Source organism: Vanellus vanellus, assembly GCF_965231255.1.
Source record: "Vanellus vanellus genome assembly, chromosome: 20".
NCBI classification, from domain to species: domain Eukaryota; kingdom Metazoa; phylum Chordata; class Aves; order Charadriiformes; family Charadriidae; genus Vanellus; species Vanellus vanellus.
The window spans coordinates 9,313,128-9,328,003 of record NC_138925.1 but is presented as its reverse complement, the minus strand read 5'-3'; the positions used below and the strand labels follow the sequence as shown (position 1 = coordinate 9,328,003).

Here is a 14,876-nt window from a genome sequence, read left to right as displayed (position 1 = left end):
CCTGATGCCAAACCGTGCCCATTTGTTTTCCGGGGGGAAAGGCGTGGGGCAGGCAGCCAGCAGCGCGTCTTGGTTCAGTCGCAGGGCTTCGGTCCCCGGTGCCCTGTCTGTGATGCTGCCAGTCCACTCCTGTCATGCGGGTGGCTGGGTGACACGGGGACACTTCGGTAAGGGGTAGGGTAGAGCCCAGAAGTCGTTATAAAAAAGCAGCTGCCATATACTGTTATTTCCACCCAGAGCCTGAGCTCCTGCCTTAGCAGAGCTTCCCGGGGACGCCGGGACAGGACAGGCTCCTCAGTCTCCTTTGCTTCTGCTTGCCAGAGTGCCCGGCAGGATGGTTTGGGCTGAACTGTCGGCACCAATGTCAGTGTGACAACGGGGCTGCCTGCGACCATGTCAGCGGCGCCTGTACCTGCAGCCCGGGCTGGAGAGGAACCTTCTGTGAGCACGGTGAGTACCGGTGCCTGGGACCCAGTGCCGCAGCAGCTCCTGCCCACCGCGGGCTCCCCGCCGGCGGGGTCCGCACTCCTTTGCTGTCCTGTTACAGCAAAGAGAACCCCTCGGGATGGTGATGGGGAAAACCGCATCTCCGCAAGCTGCTAGGTCTCTGGTTTTAATGCTGAAGGGCAAAGGTCTAGGGGAAAAAAAAAAAAAAAAAAAAAAGACTAACAAAATGTATACAAGGAGTAAATGCAGAGCTGCCCCGGTCGCCCGTGTGTGCACGCAGGTTGCACACCGGGTCTCGGAGCGGCCTCTCCAAGGGGTCCCTGGGTGCAGGGTTCTGTTTCCCGCACCAACCTGCTCGGTGGACAGAAACCTCGTGCCGTCGCTCTTCTGGTGCACCCCAGCTTTGTCCTGTACCTTGAGTGACAATAACGGACAGGCATCCAATGTCCTGCGGCCCTGCCGGGGGAAAGGGGCTGGCTGTCACACCGGTGCAGCATCGTATCGGCAAAAAGGGCCACCAAGAGGCATCTCTTCTCTGCTGGGAGATTCCCAGCTCTCTGTACAGGCATTTTGTGGGGATTTATCTTTCATTTTCCGCAGCCTGTCCTGATGGCTTTTACGGACTGGAATGCAGGGAAGCCTGCGACTGCCTGAACGGTGCCCGCTGTGACCATGTCACGGGCCAGTGCCACTGCCCCCCCGGCTGGGCCGGCCCCCGCTGCGGCCAGGGTAGGTGTCACAGCAGCCTGGCACCCACCCTCTGCGCCTGGGGATGGGATGTGATGGGATGGGATGGGATGGGATGGGATGGGATGGGATGGGATGGGAGGGGACGGGATGGGATGGGACGGGATGGGATGGGATGGGATGGGATGAGATGGGGTGAGGCTGGAGCAGCCCTCCATGAGGCACTCCGGAGCCCTCGCCGGCTCTTGCACTGCTCAGTCGTAGAGCCCGGAGGTTTAGGTGTCTGTTCCTCACGTGTGATTTTCTCCGCATGGAAGTTAGTTCTGTGCAGCAGAGAAGGATTTGGTTTTGGAGAGGGGTGGGGGGGCTCTGGCTGAGCCCATTGTATGGGAATGTAATGAGGGCTTGGGCATCCAGCAAAGCAGTTTCCAAATAGATAAAATGACGTAACATTGACGATAACAGCAGTGTCCGTGTTTGGATGTCACCCACCTGTAGAATACAGCTGTTATTTCCCCATAGCACCATAAAAACCAACTTACACAGCCGTCCAAAGCAGCCACCAGAGTTGGTTCCTCTCCCAGCCAAGCGCGTTCGGGACGGTTGGTGGGACTCTGGCTGATGTAACCCATACCTGCTGCCTAACAGTTGTGCCTGCTTCTGCTCCCACGAAGCGTGCCAGGAGAACAGGTACGGCGAGAACTGCAGCCAGACATGCAACTGCTTCAATAACGCTACCTGCAACCACGTCAGCGGCCGATGTCTCTGTGCGGCCGGGTGGACGGGAGCCACGTGCCAGCAAGGTAACGCGCCTTACGGTCGCTTCCTAACCCAGACCGTCTGCCTCCTCTGCCAGCGTGCGCTAAACACGCCAGTTCTCAGGGTGGGTCGGAGTTTTCTATGGGGTAGCACCTACAAAAAGCTGAGACAGTTCGATAGCAAGACCATGCTGCAGCTAAGGTCATGGTTAGCTCTGCAGCGCCTCCTGATTCAGTCATAAAGAGAGAAGCCAAGAGGTTGCCTTGTCCAAGAGCACCAGGAATTGCACTGACTTGCAGTTTGGTAGCAGCAGAGAGTAGCAGCTGGATTGTCCGCTGCACAGACACCAACTCGGCGATGCCTTTAGGCGCAGCTCAGTGAACCTGTGCACATGACAACAATTATTCATGTGGTTAAATGGCATTTTCTCTCTGCCAAGCACTGGCGCTGTCTGGGTCGAGGAGAGGAGGATGTTCTGCAGCTCAGGACCGAAGGCGTTAGTTACCAACTGAGCGTCTCTCAGGCTGCTGAACTCCCCCAACCTTCTTTTCTTTTGTGTATTTTCCACCCCCGGAGCTAAGAAGGCTCTAAAGAGATCAGGCACCCAGAGCCCTGTGTCCTCACCACCTCTTACCTGAGCAGGTTAAAATACCAAATGTCTTCGTGTGGGCAGCTAAGCAGCCTCAGGGTGTTGTCGGCTCCTCTCTCTGCCTCTCATTGCGAGCAGTAACGGCTTCGCTTTATATCAGACCATCCACTTGTCACCCTGGCGGGCTGCCAGAGGCATGGCGTTTGCCTTTGGACCTGTGTTCTGACTGGGATGCCTGCTTTTCCCGCAGCGTGCCCGGTGGGTTTCTACGGGAGGAGCTGCCGCCAGCGCTGCCTCTGCCAAAACGGCGGTACGTGTGACCCCGTCACGGGGCTCTGTGCCTGCGCCGAGGGCTGGACGGGACTGGCCTGCGAGCTGGGTGAGTAACGGCTCTGGCACAAACTTGTCCCGTTTAGGACCCGTTTCCCTCCGAAGGCTGGGGGGGGGTCGGGGAGGTGGATGCCAGGGCGGCGTTTCACCGTGTGCCTCCTCCCAGAGTGCCCGCTGGGCCAGCACGGGGCCGGCTGTCGGCAGCGCTGCGAGTGCCAGCACGGGGGGCTCTGCGACCGCCGGACGGGCCACTGCCTCTGCCAGCCCGGCTGGACGGGCCCGAACTGCGAGAGCCGTAAGTGTGGCCCAGGGATGCGATCCACGGGTACCGCGTGCTGCAGCAGTGCCCCTGGGGGGGGGGCTGGGGGACTCGGGGGGGCGGGTTAAGCAAAGGCATAAAATTTGGATTTCGGCACTGCAGAGAGAGCCTGTGGGCACCGCGGTTCTGGCTGTGTGGTGCACACCGAGGCCCCGCAGCTGCCCACAGCGGAGCCCCTGGGAGAGGGCTGCGGTCCCCGAGGGCATCAGTACAATGCCGCAGGCTCTGCGCAGGGATGCGCGGCAGGGCAGCAGACCCCCACGCACCCCACTACCCGCACGGGGAACCCACACTGCCGAGGGAAGATCTTCCTCCGTCCCATTTGTTTTAAGTGTAACAAAAGGTCATCTCCTTTCCGTTCTTTCTCCTGCCCTTCCCCGCATTATACTGACCCGGAACGCCTGGCTTCCCTCCCGAGCCCCCGCAAATAATTACATCTGTCATTCGGCAGGCTCCTCTGTTCACCTTATCTTTAAGCGTAACACACACCCTGGCAATCCCTTTGCTATGAGGAAGTGTTGAAAAGGCTGTTGGCCGTGCTAAGAGCAGCAGCGGGGGCTTCATCAAGTATCAGTACGCCGAGAAGAGACCCACAAGCCGCTTCCCTTCCAGAGGTCGTGGCACCTCAGCCGGGCATACTCCTTATATCACGGTGCAAAAGGCACGTCGGTGCAGTGCCATTCCTTGGCAGCCGAGGTCTGGCACGGGGGAGCTGCGCGCTGCAGCTATTTCTGCCATGAGCCACAGCAGAGCGCTCTCAGGTTTCCCTCCCGGGAATGTCTCCCTGGCACGCGGGCCGGCCGGCGGCCGAGACTCGGCCACGGAGTGGCACCTGCAGCTCACGGCGCATCCTGCCGCGTCCTCAGGCACATCGTCCCCTCCCAGCATCGTGTCACACACTTCCAAACACCCACACCCAGAGCCCCCCCCGGCACCGAGGTCCCCAGCACGAGGCAGCGTGAAGCTGCCGGGGTGGAGATCACAAAGGACGGGCGTTTGGGGGATTTGGCTTCCAGGTGCCCCCGTGGTTTTGGCCATCGTACCCCGGGGACTTTCCTGCCTCACCCTGCCCGCAGTTGCCTGCACTGAGCTCACCCGCCGGTTCATTTTATAATTTCTTTCAACAGAAATTAATTAAAAAACACACCTGCAAATGCACAAATTATATGATTTCAAAAAAAAAAAAAAAGAGCGCTAGAATTGTCTCCTTGGCTTCCCACAGAGCTGTATTCAAACTGCGTGTGTGTGCAAATACCTGTGCACGGCGCAGCCACGCTCTCGCCGCGGCTGCATGTGCAAACTTGGCCCTTGCGTGGCCAAGCAGCCTGTCTGGACAGCTGTACAGGGACTTGCTGACTTTTTTTTTGCTTTCATTCATCATGAGGCAGAAGTGAGAAATAGGTTCGTGGATTTTGCGCCCGCAGCGCTGACTTCTGCCTAATTGCGGTACTGCACACACTTTGTCTTGCAGCTGCCTTAGAAACCGGGTGCTTCTATGACAACAGAAGAAGCAGCAAAACTAAACGATCGCTGCCGTGATTCAAATACTCGGTGCTGGCACCCGGCTCTCGTCAAACAGAATAGGAATAACTGTTCCAACAACCATATAACTCTCCAGGAATAACTCTTCCAACAACCTCTGGCGCAGTTAAAAAAGACTTCCCCGCTGAATTAGGTGACCGCCAGCGGTACACTTCACGCTCGCGTACCCTGGGCAGGTTTGGGCCGTGATGATGCTGAGCCACTCGCGCTCCGGCGCGCCGTGCAGCCATTCCCCACGCCGTGCGTGCCGTGGGACAGAGAGGGACTGCAGTCCCCGCACCGACAGGCTGGTGCTGCCCATCACTGCCAAACCACAGGCAAGAGGGGCCGTTAGCTCCAGCCACAGCACCGCGCTGGCTTGGCAGGACTGGAAGGGACATAACTGAAGTGAAGTGTGTGCCTGCAGAAACTGCAGTGGAAAAGACCCGTGTCGCTTTTTTTGTATAACTTGTCATCTCTCTCCTGTGTTCGCATCTCCGAAGCTTGTCCAGAGGGGGTGTTCGGGGCCCGCTGCGAAGAGCAGTGCGACTGTGGGGACAACGTGTCGTGCCATCACGTTACCGGCGCCTGCGATTGCCCCCGTGGCTGGCGGGGCCGGCGCTGCGAGAAAGGTGAGCCAGCACCCCTCCGGCGGCACGGCGCCCGGGCGCCGCTGGGTACATCCCTGGCGCCTTCCACGGTCCGGGAAGCAGAGAAACTTCGTTTTTAATAAGAATTGTGGCAAGACATTGAGAGGAGCTGACAGCCTGCCCTCAAACAGGCTTTTGGGTCGCTGCAAAAATTGCTGCCTGGCTGGCTCAGCACCCGCGCGGGAGCCGGGCGCCGAGGGCAGGAGCTGCCCCTCAGCCCCTGATGCCTCTCAGGCATTAACACTACCTTGAAAGCCGGTTGGGAGCCTCACATCTCTCCTTGCTTGCTTCCCTGCAGCCTGCCTGCCCGGTTCCTTCGGGAAGGACTGTGCCAGCCGCTGCGCCTGTCCCCTGGGAGTGCCTTGCGATCACGTCACCGGCCGCTGCGGCTGCCTGCCGGGCTTTACCGGCTCTGGATGTGAAAAATGTACGTAGAAGGGGGCGATCCTCTCACAGTTCTGCTGACAGGATCTGGGAACCTGATGGGTCAAGCAATCGCTACATAAAGTTTAAAAATAAAAAGGAAAAACAAGGAAAAAAACCCAAACCAACGGCAAGCCGTGCCAAGGAGCAGCTCTCATTTTGGCGGCCGGGTGTGCGCCCACGGAATGTTAGCGAAGCACAGCGAGCCAAGAGGGAAATCAGAGCTATGTGTTTATCCAGAGGATTAGCAATAAATCAGTATTAAAATGAGCTGCTGTGGGTGTGAGCAAGTCTGGAAGAGAGGGAGGCATGTGAGTGCATTCCTTACCCGGGGGACGGGGGTGCGCTTGCGATGTCCGCGTGTGTGGGGCGGGCAGGTTGCGGGGACGCGGGGGTCGGCAGGGGTAGCATTGCAATAGGCATCTGATGCCTTTCAGTACTCAGTTTTCTTTTCAATCCAAGTCTCTCCCGGAGTCAAGGAACCGTTTGCCCCTTTGCTTTTTGGGTGGCAAAGATCTTTTGCCCTCATAAAAGGCTTCCTAAATCCTGGCTTAAAATAGAAAGGGAAAAAAGGGTCTTGCACAGAGGGGTGGGATAGCTCCCGCTGAGCGAATCCGAGTCCCTTGGTGCCCTCTCTCCTGACAGCCTGCCTGCCAGGGACCTTCGGCGAGGGCTGTGGGCAGATCTGCCAGTGTGCCGGAGCCACCCAGGAGTGCCACCCGGTCACCGGGGCGTGCGTCTGTGCCCCCGGCTTCCACGGTCCCACCTGCCAGCTGGGTGAGTCCGCGCTCCGGCCCTCCTCTGCTCCACGGACCTTTGCAGGTTGCTGCCGGAGGCTGCGCTGCATCCTGAACGCACGGTGCCAGTGCCGGGAGCGCCGGCGGTGCCGGCGCAGAGCCATCGCTCCCCGGCACATGGGATGGTGCTGGGCTGACCGCGGGAGAAGCCTCAGCGCGGGGAGCAGCCAGCTGGCTGGAGCAGCTTCCAAGCACAGGTTGCCTTCCCTGGTTTCGTGCCGTGGTTGCCTTTGCTTGGCCAAGGTCTTGTTTCGTTCTGCTCTTGGTCATTGCCCCGCTCTTACAGCGGGGGAGCGGCGTCTGTCCAGGCACGGGTCTGCGTGCTCCCTAGCCCTGCGCGCAGAGCGGCTCTGACCTCTGCGGTGTCTCCCAATGGCTCATTTGCAAGCAGGAGCTCATGGAAACAAAACATCATTCTCGTCTGCACTCGGGCCATTGTGTTGACCATTTTTCTTTTGATTTGTGGGACGTTTATCAGCTCTGTCTTTAATAGAGAGGTTCTGAACAGTCCCAAGCAACATGGTGCTGTTTCTTCTTTGCCATGAGATTACTTTTAAGTGTTTCCTGGGGTTTTCTTTGGCTCCTGCTGAACCGGTGGCCCCTCGCAGCGACTGTGGCGCTCCTGCACTTCAGCGTGTGCCGCCGGGACGGAGCACCTGAGCACGGCTTGCAGGAGCTTGTGTTGGCTGCGATGGATGGGTCACATCCGACACGATCCGCTCGTGGAAGGGATGCGTGCGTGTGAGCTGCACGCACTTGGCACACTGCCGTAGCTGGCTGACCCGTGTGTGCCTTGGAGCCCATCGCCTGTGCCAGCCTGGCACAAACCCACCTCCAGCAGAGCTGTCGGCGTCTTCGCCGATGAAATGGCTGGCTGAGTCCACCTGGTGGGCTTTTCCAGAGAGTTTGGACCTTGGTCTCATCTTTTTAGACCCTGAGGCCATTGTTTCTTTTTCTTTCCCCGCAGAGTGCTCCCCTGGGTGGTACGGCCATAACTGCGAAAGGCCATGCAAGTGCAAGAACGGGGGTCTGTGTGACATTACCACAGGGATGTGCCACTGCCCGGCCGGCTACATCGGCGCTGACTGCGGTGTCGGTGAGTGCCCGGGTCGGCCGGGGGGGCCATGGGCTCGCAGGGGGTTCCTCAGCAAGAGGCGAATGGTGATAGGTGCAAATCCTGCACACCGCCGGGTGCTGAGCCTGCGGGAGATGAGATGCGTTATAGTGACGGACTCCTGCATTGACCCATCAGCAGAAAAAGAGCTCCTTGTCGCCCTTTGCAACCCGCGCTCCCAGCAGTGCCCTCCCCGCCTCAGCACGGCGCTGGCGCGCGTCGTGCCAGCCTTACTGCGGGAATGCAGCTGCAGCTGATCGCATTTGCTGTCTGCCTTAACCAGGGAAACATTCTCTTCCTCCGTTTCTTTTGTGCCAAAGTGGTTTCTCCACTAGGCAAGGCCTGACACATCAGTCCCCGCGTCATGCCGTCACTGTATTGCTGTCTCTCTGCTAAAAAAGCCCCTCTCCTCCAGCAGAAGGAGTCCTAAAAGCTCTCTCCCTGCTCTGCCGGCCGCGCTGCGCGCTGGCGACAGCGCTGCAGACCCCTCCTGCTCCCCAAAGTCCTTCCTCTCGAGCCTTCAAACGCAGCCAGCAGTGCTTTGGCGTGACCAAGGTCTTCCTCCCGCCAGGGTGCCCTGCCGGTCGCTACGGCAAGGACTGCGCACGGCTGTGCTCCTGCGGGGACGGCGCTACCTGTCACCCCGTCACCGGAGACTGCGTTTGCCCACCGGGAAGAGCTGGTCCCACCTGTGAGCGAGGTAAAGAGTAGCTGCAGGGTTGTGCATCAGGCTGTGTTTCAGGCAGCGGGCTGGAACAGGTCCTGAGCAGGAACGGAATTCCTGGCCCTGAGACCTTTGCCTGCGCTGGGGCGCTGCTGCCCGGACCGCGCCATGGGCTGCGTGCGCACTGCCGCTGCCTCTCGTCCCGCAGGCTGTGAGAAGCACCGGTACGGGGTGGGCTGCCAGCAGACCTGCTCCTGCCGCAACGGGGGGCTGTGTGATGCGGCCGACGGCTCCTGTTCGTGTGCGCTCGGGTGGACGGGGAAATCCTGCGAATTAGGTAAACCTGACTTGGCTGCATTGTCCTGCACCGGCCCGGTAACCGTGGAGCTCACTCAGTCTGTTTCATACTGGGTCCAGTTTCTGTTACCTCCGCTTGTGCCTGTCCTGCCTTATCACGTCAGAGCCCTCTGAAGGAGGAGCGGGGCCGGGGCTCTCCGGCCGCTGAGCAGCTCTGCCGCCGCTTCTTCCCTGCAGAATGCCCGCCGGGAAGGTACGGTGCCGACTGCCGGCTGCGCTGCGCCTGCCTGCACAATGCCACCTGCGACCCGGGGACGGGAGCCTGCCGCTGCCCCCCGGGCCACTACGGGCCCCTCTGCGAACACAGTGAGTCGTGGCAGCGGGAACACCTTCAGCTTTGCGAGGAGGGCGGGTGTTTCCTAAAGCTCGTGCAGAGAGCAGGCCCGTAGGACACGGGTGTCACTTGTGGCAGTTGCACACGTGGCTGTGTGCTCCGACGGGCGCTTCTTTTATCATAGAATCACAGAATGGTTTGGGTTGGAAAGGACCTTTAAAGGTCATCTAGTCCAATGCCCAACTTCATAGAGTCATCACCGAATGGTTTGGGTTGGAAGGGACCTTAAAGGCCACCCAGTGCCACCCCCTGCCCCGGGTAGGGCCACCCCCCCCCAGCCCAGGTTGCTCCCAGCCCCGTCCAACCCGGCCTTGAGCACCTCCAGGGATGGGGCAGCCACAGCTCCTCGGGCCAACCTGGGCCAGTGCTTTACCACACTCAGAGTGTTTTCCTACCGGTGTAGAAACCCCTCCCAGGCGGCAGCAGCAGTCACAAAGTAATTTCCATTCTCTGCATGCGAGCGCTGGGTACAGCGGTGCCGCCCCAAGGCAGCCGGGCATGCACGGCACCGCAGCGCGGCGGTGGGGCCGCGGAGCTGAGACGCTGCGCTCCTGCAGCTGCCTGCACTGGGGCACTTCTCCGCGAGCAAGGCTCGCTGCTTCTCTCTGGTGGGCTGACGGAGGCTTTGCTGCAGAGCCTGTCTGCGCCTGAGCCTGAGTTCCATCCCGCCGCACTTTACCGAGCTCTCCACCCGGCTCCATCGCAGGTTGTCCCCCGGGCTTCCATGGAGCCGGCTGCCGGGAGCGCTGCGACTGCGAGCACGGCGCAGGCTGTGACCCAGCCACCGGTCGCTGCCAGTGTCCCGCTGGGCTCCGCGGAGAGCGCTGTCAGACAGGTACGCCGTCCTCCTCCCGCATCCCCAGAAACAGGCAGGATCCCCCGGCGCAGGCTCATAGCGCTTTTGCCGTATCTCACCTCTCAAAACAGGCTGCGAGGAAGGAACGTTCGGCGAGGGATGCCAGCAGCTCTGCGACTGCCTGGGCGATGCGCCCTGCGAGCCGGCCACGGGGCGCTGCCTGTGCCCCCCGGGGAAAACCGGCCTCAAGTGCGGCTCAGGTGAGTTGAGCCACAGCTTGGGAAGGTGAGAAAGGGACCGTGCAAGAGGGGCATCCACAGTGGGCTAGAAGCCCATCCACAGTGGGCTAGAAGCCCAGTCCTAAGATGGATGCAAACCCCCTCTTGCTGGACCCAAATTCTCATGGAAGGGGGCTTGCTTTCTTGCGTGTGCCCTCAAAGAGTAAGAGGGTATCCGAACAGAGGCAGTCACCTCTCCAGCCTCTATTTGTAGTCAGATCTGAATGCAAATGTGCCCCCAGCCTCCCGTGCCCTCGGATTTAGCTCAGAGGGGTCAAAAGGCTGAGGCTCAACTGCAGAAGGAACACCTTGGGATGCTCCGCTGCCAGCGCTCGCGAGCAGGCGGGGGGGAGGGGAGGCAAGAAGCGTGCTCTGCCTTCTCTCGCGCTCAGCCGCCTCTGCCAGCCCTGCCCGCTGCCCAGCGGGGAACGGCGGGGCTTCGGCACCGCTGCCCAGCCCCAGGAGCAGCCCGAACCCCTCTCTGCCCCCTCTCCAGACTGCCGACCCACCACGTACGGCCCCGACTGCAGCCTGCCCTGCCAGTGTGCCCCCGGCAGCTCCTACTGTAACGCGCGGAACGGCCAGTGCCTCTGTCTGAGCGGACACATGGGACCCACGTGTCGGGAAGGTAACGTATAGGCGCAGTGAGTACCGCTGGAGGCCAAAGTGGGAGGACCCTGCTGCGGGGAGCGATGCTGTGGTACCCATGCTCGGGACGTCGCTCGTGCTCCGGTGGGCTGGTTTTGGTATAGGTATAAGCAAATAAACATAGTGTAGCACCGGCCTCTTCCCAAAGCCCTCATTGGGCATGGTTTGTTCGCCGGCACCCCAGCCGCGAGGGAAGACGCAGGCTGCATGCTGACTGCTGTGAAGATAATGCTGGTTAGTAGCCTAACCCCAAATGTGCCCGCGGTAAAGCCCGGACACCAAGCCCACTCTTTTCTGGGCACACTGGAACAAAATGATCCCGTGCACTGACCAGGGTGGAACCGCCCCCCCCCTCATTTCTGGCCAAACCATGATGGAACTGGTTGGCTCAGAGCGACTGCCCCGTGGGTGCTGCTGCGGGGACGGGTGGCAGGATGCTCTGACTTGCTTTGCAGGTGGTACACCTCGTCTGCCCTCGGCCGAGCACCCCTCCTTGCTCCCAGGTCAGTAAGAGACCCCGACAAAAGTGGACTATTATAACCTCAAGACAACAGAGCCCGGCTACGGGCACAGCGCGGGACCAGCGCTCCCAGCTCATGCCTGCCCCGGCAGGGAGGGAGCAGAGCGGGGCAGAGCAGCAGCGCCGGTGCATCAGCCCTGTAACATCTCCCCTGACCTGTCCCCGCTTCCCTTCCAGCTGTGCAGCCCCCGGCGCCCACAGGGTCACCCCCGCCCCAGGGGGGGCTCCGGCCGGTCGAGCACTAGGTCCGGCAGCTGCCGGCAGCGCTCCCTCGGCGTCGCCAAGCAGCCACCTCAAGAAGCCAACGACCTGTTTAACGAACTTGTTTACAAGCCACGCGAGCGGTTATCGTTGCCTGACAGACTAAGCTGCTGCTCTTGGGGTTGTCTGAGGGCGGCTGAAGCGCCGAGTGTAACCGGCTCACCACGGCGGCACGGGCTGTCCTCTGGGCACACGGCGAGGGCACGCGCGCCTGCACCGGCACAAGCCCTCGGCCACACAGCAGAAGGAACAGTTCAGAAGCGATCGCTTCTGGTCAGCAGACAGCAGACTTTGATAGCTCGTGGCCTTCGTCTTTTGGGTGCTGGGCTTCTGGGAGGGGGCTGAAATTATGGTCCGAAATAGGTATTTATGCAGCAGTATTTATGGGAAGCCGTACAACAGCGTGGTCAGACCTGATGGCTGAATGTGCCCGGCTCTCCTGAGATCATGCCTCCCGTAATGTACTGCCTCACCTGACTTTTATAATTTTTTTTTATTTGCGTTTTTCAATGTTCTTTTACTATAAATTATCATTTGCTGGGGGTGGGGGTAAGGCGGTGGGCTCTAGCGCTGACCTCAGCACCTCTGCAGAGCCAGTGCCCACAGCCTGACCCTCTCCCTGCCAGTGCCAGACCAGTGCCCCCGGAGTGCATTTCCAGTGACAGGCAGCGCCTGCCCCGCTGACAGTGCCGTCCGCTCCCGGCAGGCGTTGGAGCACGTCAGCCCACTTTGCTCCACTGAAAAGTATGCTGAAATTAAGTGTAATAATCAGAGACACCGTATGGATAGACACGAAGGTGGTGGTCCAGTAAAGCGCATCCCCAGTGAAGTGTTCCAGCCCAGCGCGGACCCTGCGCTGTTTTCCCACCCGGGGTGAGCCCAGGAGCCGGGGAGGGGATGGAGCCTGGTGCGGCAGCGAGTGCGGATGCCGGCAAAGCCTCGGCTGCCACCTGCAGCACCGGGGAACGCCATCACCCCGGCAAAGGGCCCCTCTGTTTGCACAAAGCTCTGGGGCAAAGAGAGGCCGAGAGCCGACAACGCCAGGAGAACCCAGGCTCTGCGAAGGAGACGGGACGGCCCCGTCCCGGCACATCTGCCTCTGCTGCTGCGGCAGCACAGCCCTGCCCAGGCGCTTGGCCTTTAAGTTATTCCCACGGGGGCCAACGGAAAATAATAAAAGAGTTGTTTCTTTTCCTGATGGAATTTATTTTAATCTGTATATAACTTGTAATTTTTTGCTAATTCTTTTCCTATTTTATTTCTTCCTTAACAGTATTTTTTGCATTAGATATCATTCTTGTGAAGAAATAATGTTAATATAAGTACGTAGTGAAGGACCAAAATTGTGTACTTGAGGTTGTACGTTGTATGATTGATGACCAGGGAGTAGGAAGAGTTTGTCCGTGTGCCAAATGACCCCGATCAATCCTGCTGCTCTTGCTGCCGCCTCGCCAGACAATCATACGTTTTCCTACACTTGCCTTGAAGCGAGCGCCGCATCAGCCGCAGGTTTCTATTTATTCCCTCGGCCGGGTGCAAAGCCGGCGCGGCCTCCAGCAGCGAGCGAGCAGCCCCTTCCCACGCGCCCCTCCGCCGCGCACGGCGAGCCGGGCGCCGCGGAGCGGGCAGAGGGCCGGCTAAGGACGTGGGAGCCCGGCGAGCCACGGCACCCTGCCGGCGAGCGATGGCGCCGTGCCTGAGGAGCAGCCCTCGGCACCGACGGCCCCGCTCCAGGAGGGCACGGGAGCGCGGCCCAGCCTTAAGCGCGGGGACGGGTCGGTCCCGACGCCTGAGCTGCGGCTCCGCGGCTCCCCGAGCGCTTGCTCGGAGTAAACCGTATGCCTGAGCACGGGAGCGCAGCACCTCTGTACCTATATTTTTTGATACCATGATTTATTTTCCCTGTTCATATTTCTTAATACAGTTTGTTTTCATGCCGCTAGTGTCTCTCTTTTTGGATCCCATCTCCTCTAATTTAGCACTGATGAGAAATTCTAATTCTTCCACCGTTAAGAGAGAAATAAACAGAAAGCCTCTCTCAACTTCTATTTATCTGTTCTCTCTCAGTCACTGACACGTGAAATGTGCTGCAGCTGACAGCAGACGTTTGGTCAGCTGTTCTGAAGGATTGTTCCCGAGATGTGCGTATGTCGAGAACGAGAGATGCTGCCATCAGACTGACGCTTTCATTTCAGAGCCGGTAATGGGGAAAGCTGGCTCCTTGGTGCCCATTCCGCCGAGCTGTCGTGCTCGGGGACAGCCGTTCACGAGTTGAACACAGGGACCCACCGGTGCTGCTGACGCTGCACGCAGTTCTTTTGGGCAAGGAGAACACCTGTTTCACCGGGATCCATGAATTTATTGTTAATCTAATCAATCAATGTAATCAAGACAGACACATTGCAACACTGCTGCCCCAGCGAATCCCAACCCAGGCAGTGCACGGAGCTGCTTCACCCCGAAATTGTCACTGCTGTTTCCCTGAGGTGCGACCGGCTGAGCATCGCAGAGCCACCGCCCCGACGGCCCTGCGGCGTTAAACATCTGGCTCGGGAAAAACCCAGATGTGAACTGCCCGGCTCTGACAAAAGAACTACCGGGCCTCGGCCCTCTTCATTCCTCCCGTTGGTGCCAATTCTGGGGGAGAAGGGCAGGAGAGGGGATGGCTCTGCCTCGGGACAGATGGGGTTTGGACCTCTGTGGCTACGGTGGACTGAGCCCCCACCTTCTGCCCAGTTACAGCCACCGTCCCCCCCAGAGAGGGCAAAGGCAGGTGGGAGCTGCAGCATTGCTCCTCTCTGTGCTCCTCTGGTGGGACTTGCAAATTGCTTCCCTCTGGCTGGAACATCCCCTTCCTGCCCCTAGAGCTGATGCCACGGGAACAACCCCGACGGCATCAGCCTCCAGCATCTCATGGCTTGGCGAGGGACTGAAAGTCAGTGGGCATCACCTCACCCTGCCAAGGTCACAGTGGTGTTCAAAAGAACCAAGAATAATTTGGGGGAGGGAGGAAGAGAAAGGGAAAAAAAAAAAAAAAGAAATAGGAGGGGAAAACTGGGTCAAGGAACAAGCCTGGCACATAGATTCAAGTTCCTAAAAATTCTCGATTCGGGTATGGCGGCCCCGTGCCCCGGCTCTTCCCACGCAAGGTGTGCGGCCGCTGCCCCCAGCACCGGCCCAGAGGTCAGCAGGGAACGAGAGGGCAGCAGGCGGCACGTTGCCGAGCCAAGAATGCAGCCGCGGCCTTTTCAGCTTGAGCCAACACCCCGGCGGCCTCCTGAAGCCTGTTCCAGGTCGTTAATATTAGCGTTGGCCAGAGCACTCGGCTGCCAGGTCTCACAGCCATTAGCTGCTGTCACGGCCACTACAAAGACCAGTCCTG

The 14,876-nt window shown here is 59.6% G+C and overlaps 1 protein-coding gene across 1 annotated transcript in view; it reads left to right on the top strand.

Annotated features, from left to right (window-relative positions):
- MEGF6 (multiple EGF like domains 6) overlaps positions 1-11,478 on the top strand; it is a gene marked incomplete at both ends in the record, with an annotated part of 106,528 nt that extends 95,050 nt beyond the window's left edge. The window contains 16 exons of the mRNA XM_082493524.1: positions 322-450; positions 1,048-1,176; positions 1,809-1,937; positions 2,733-2,861; positions 2,979-3,107; positions 5,156-5,284; positions 5,601-5,729; positions 6,371-6,502; positions 7,490-7,618; positions 8,208-8,336; positions 8,509-8,637; positions 8,835-8,963; positions 9,698-9,826; positions 9,919-10,047; positions 10,562-10,693; positions 11,411-11,478. Of these exons, the coding sequence (XP_082349650.1) occupies positions 322-450; positions 1,048-1,176; positions 1,809-1,937; positions 2,733-2,861; positions 2,979-3,107; positions 5,156-5,284; positions 5,601-5,729; positions 6,371-6,502; positions 7,490-7,618; positions 8,208-8,336; positions 8,509-8,637; positions 8,835-8,963; positions 9,698-9,826; positions 9,919-10,047; positions 10,562-10,693; positions 11,411-11,478 (2,009 nt within the window). The remainder of the gene's footprint in view (positions 1-321; positions 451-1,047; positions 1,177-1,808; positions 1,938-2,732; positions 2,862-2,978; positions 3,108-5,155; positions 5,285-5,600; positions 5,730-6,370; positions 6,503-7,489; positions 7,619-8,207; positions 8,337-8,508; positions 8,638-8,834; positions 8,964-9,697; positions 9,827-9,918; positions 10,048-10,561; positions 10,694-11,410) is intronic.
- Positions 11,479-14,876: the final 3,398 nt, after the last annotated feature.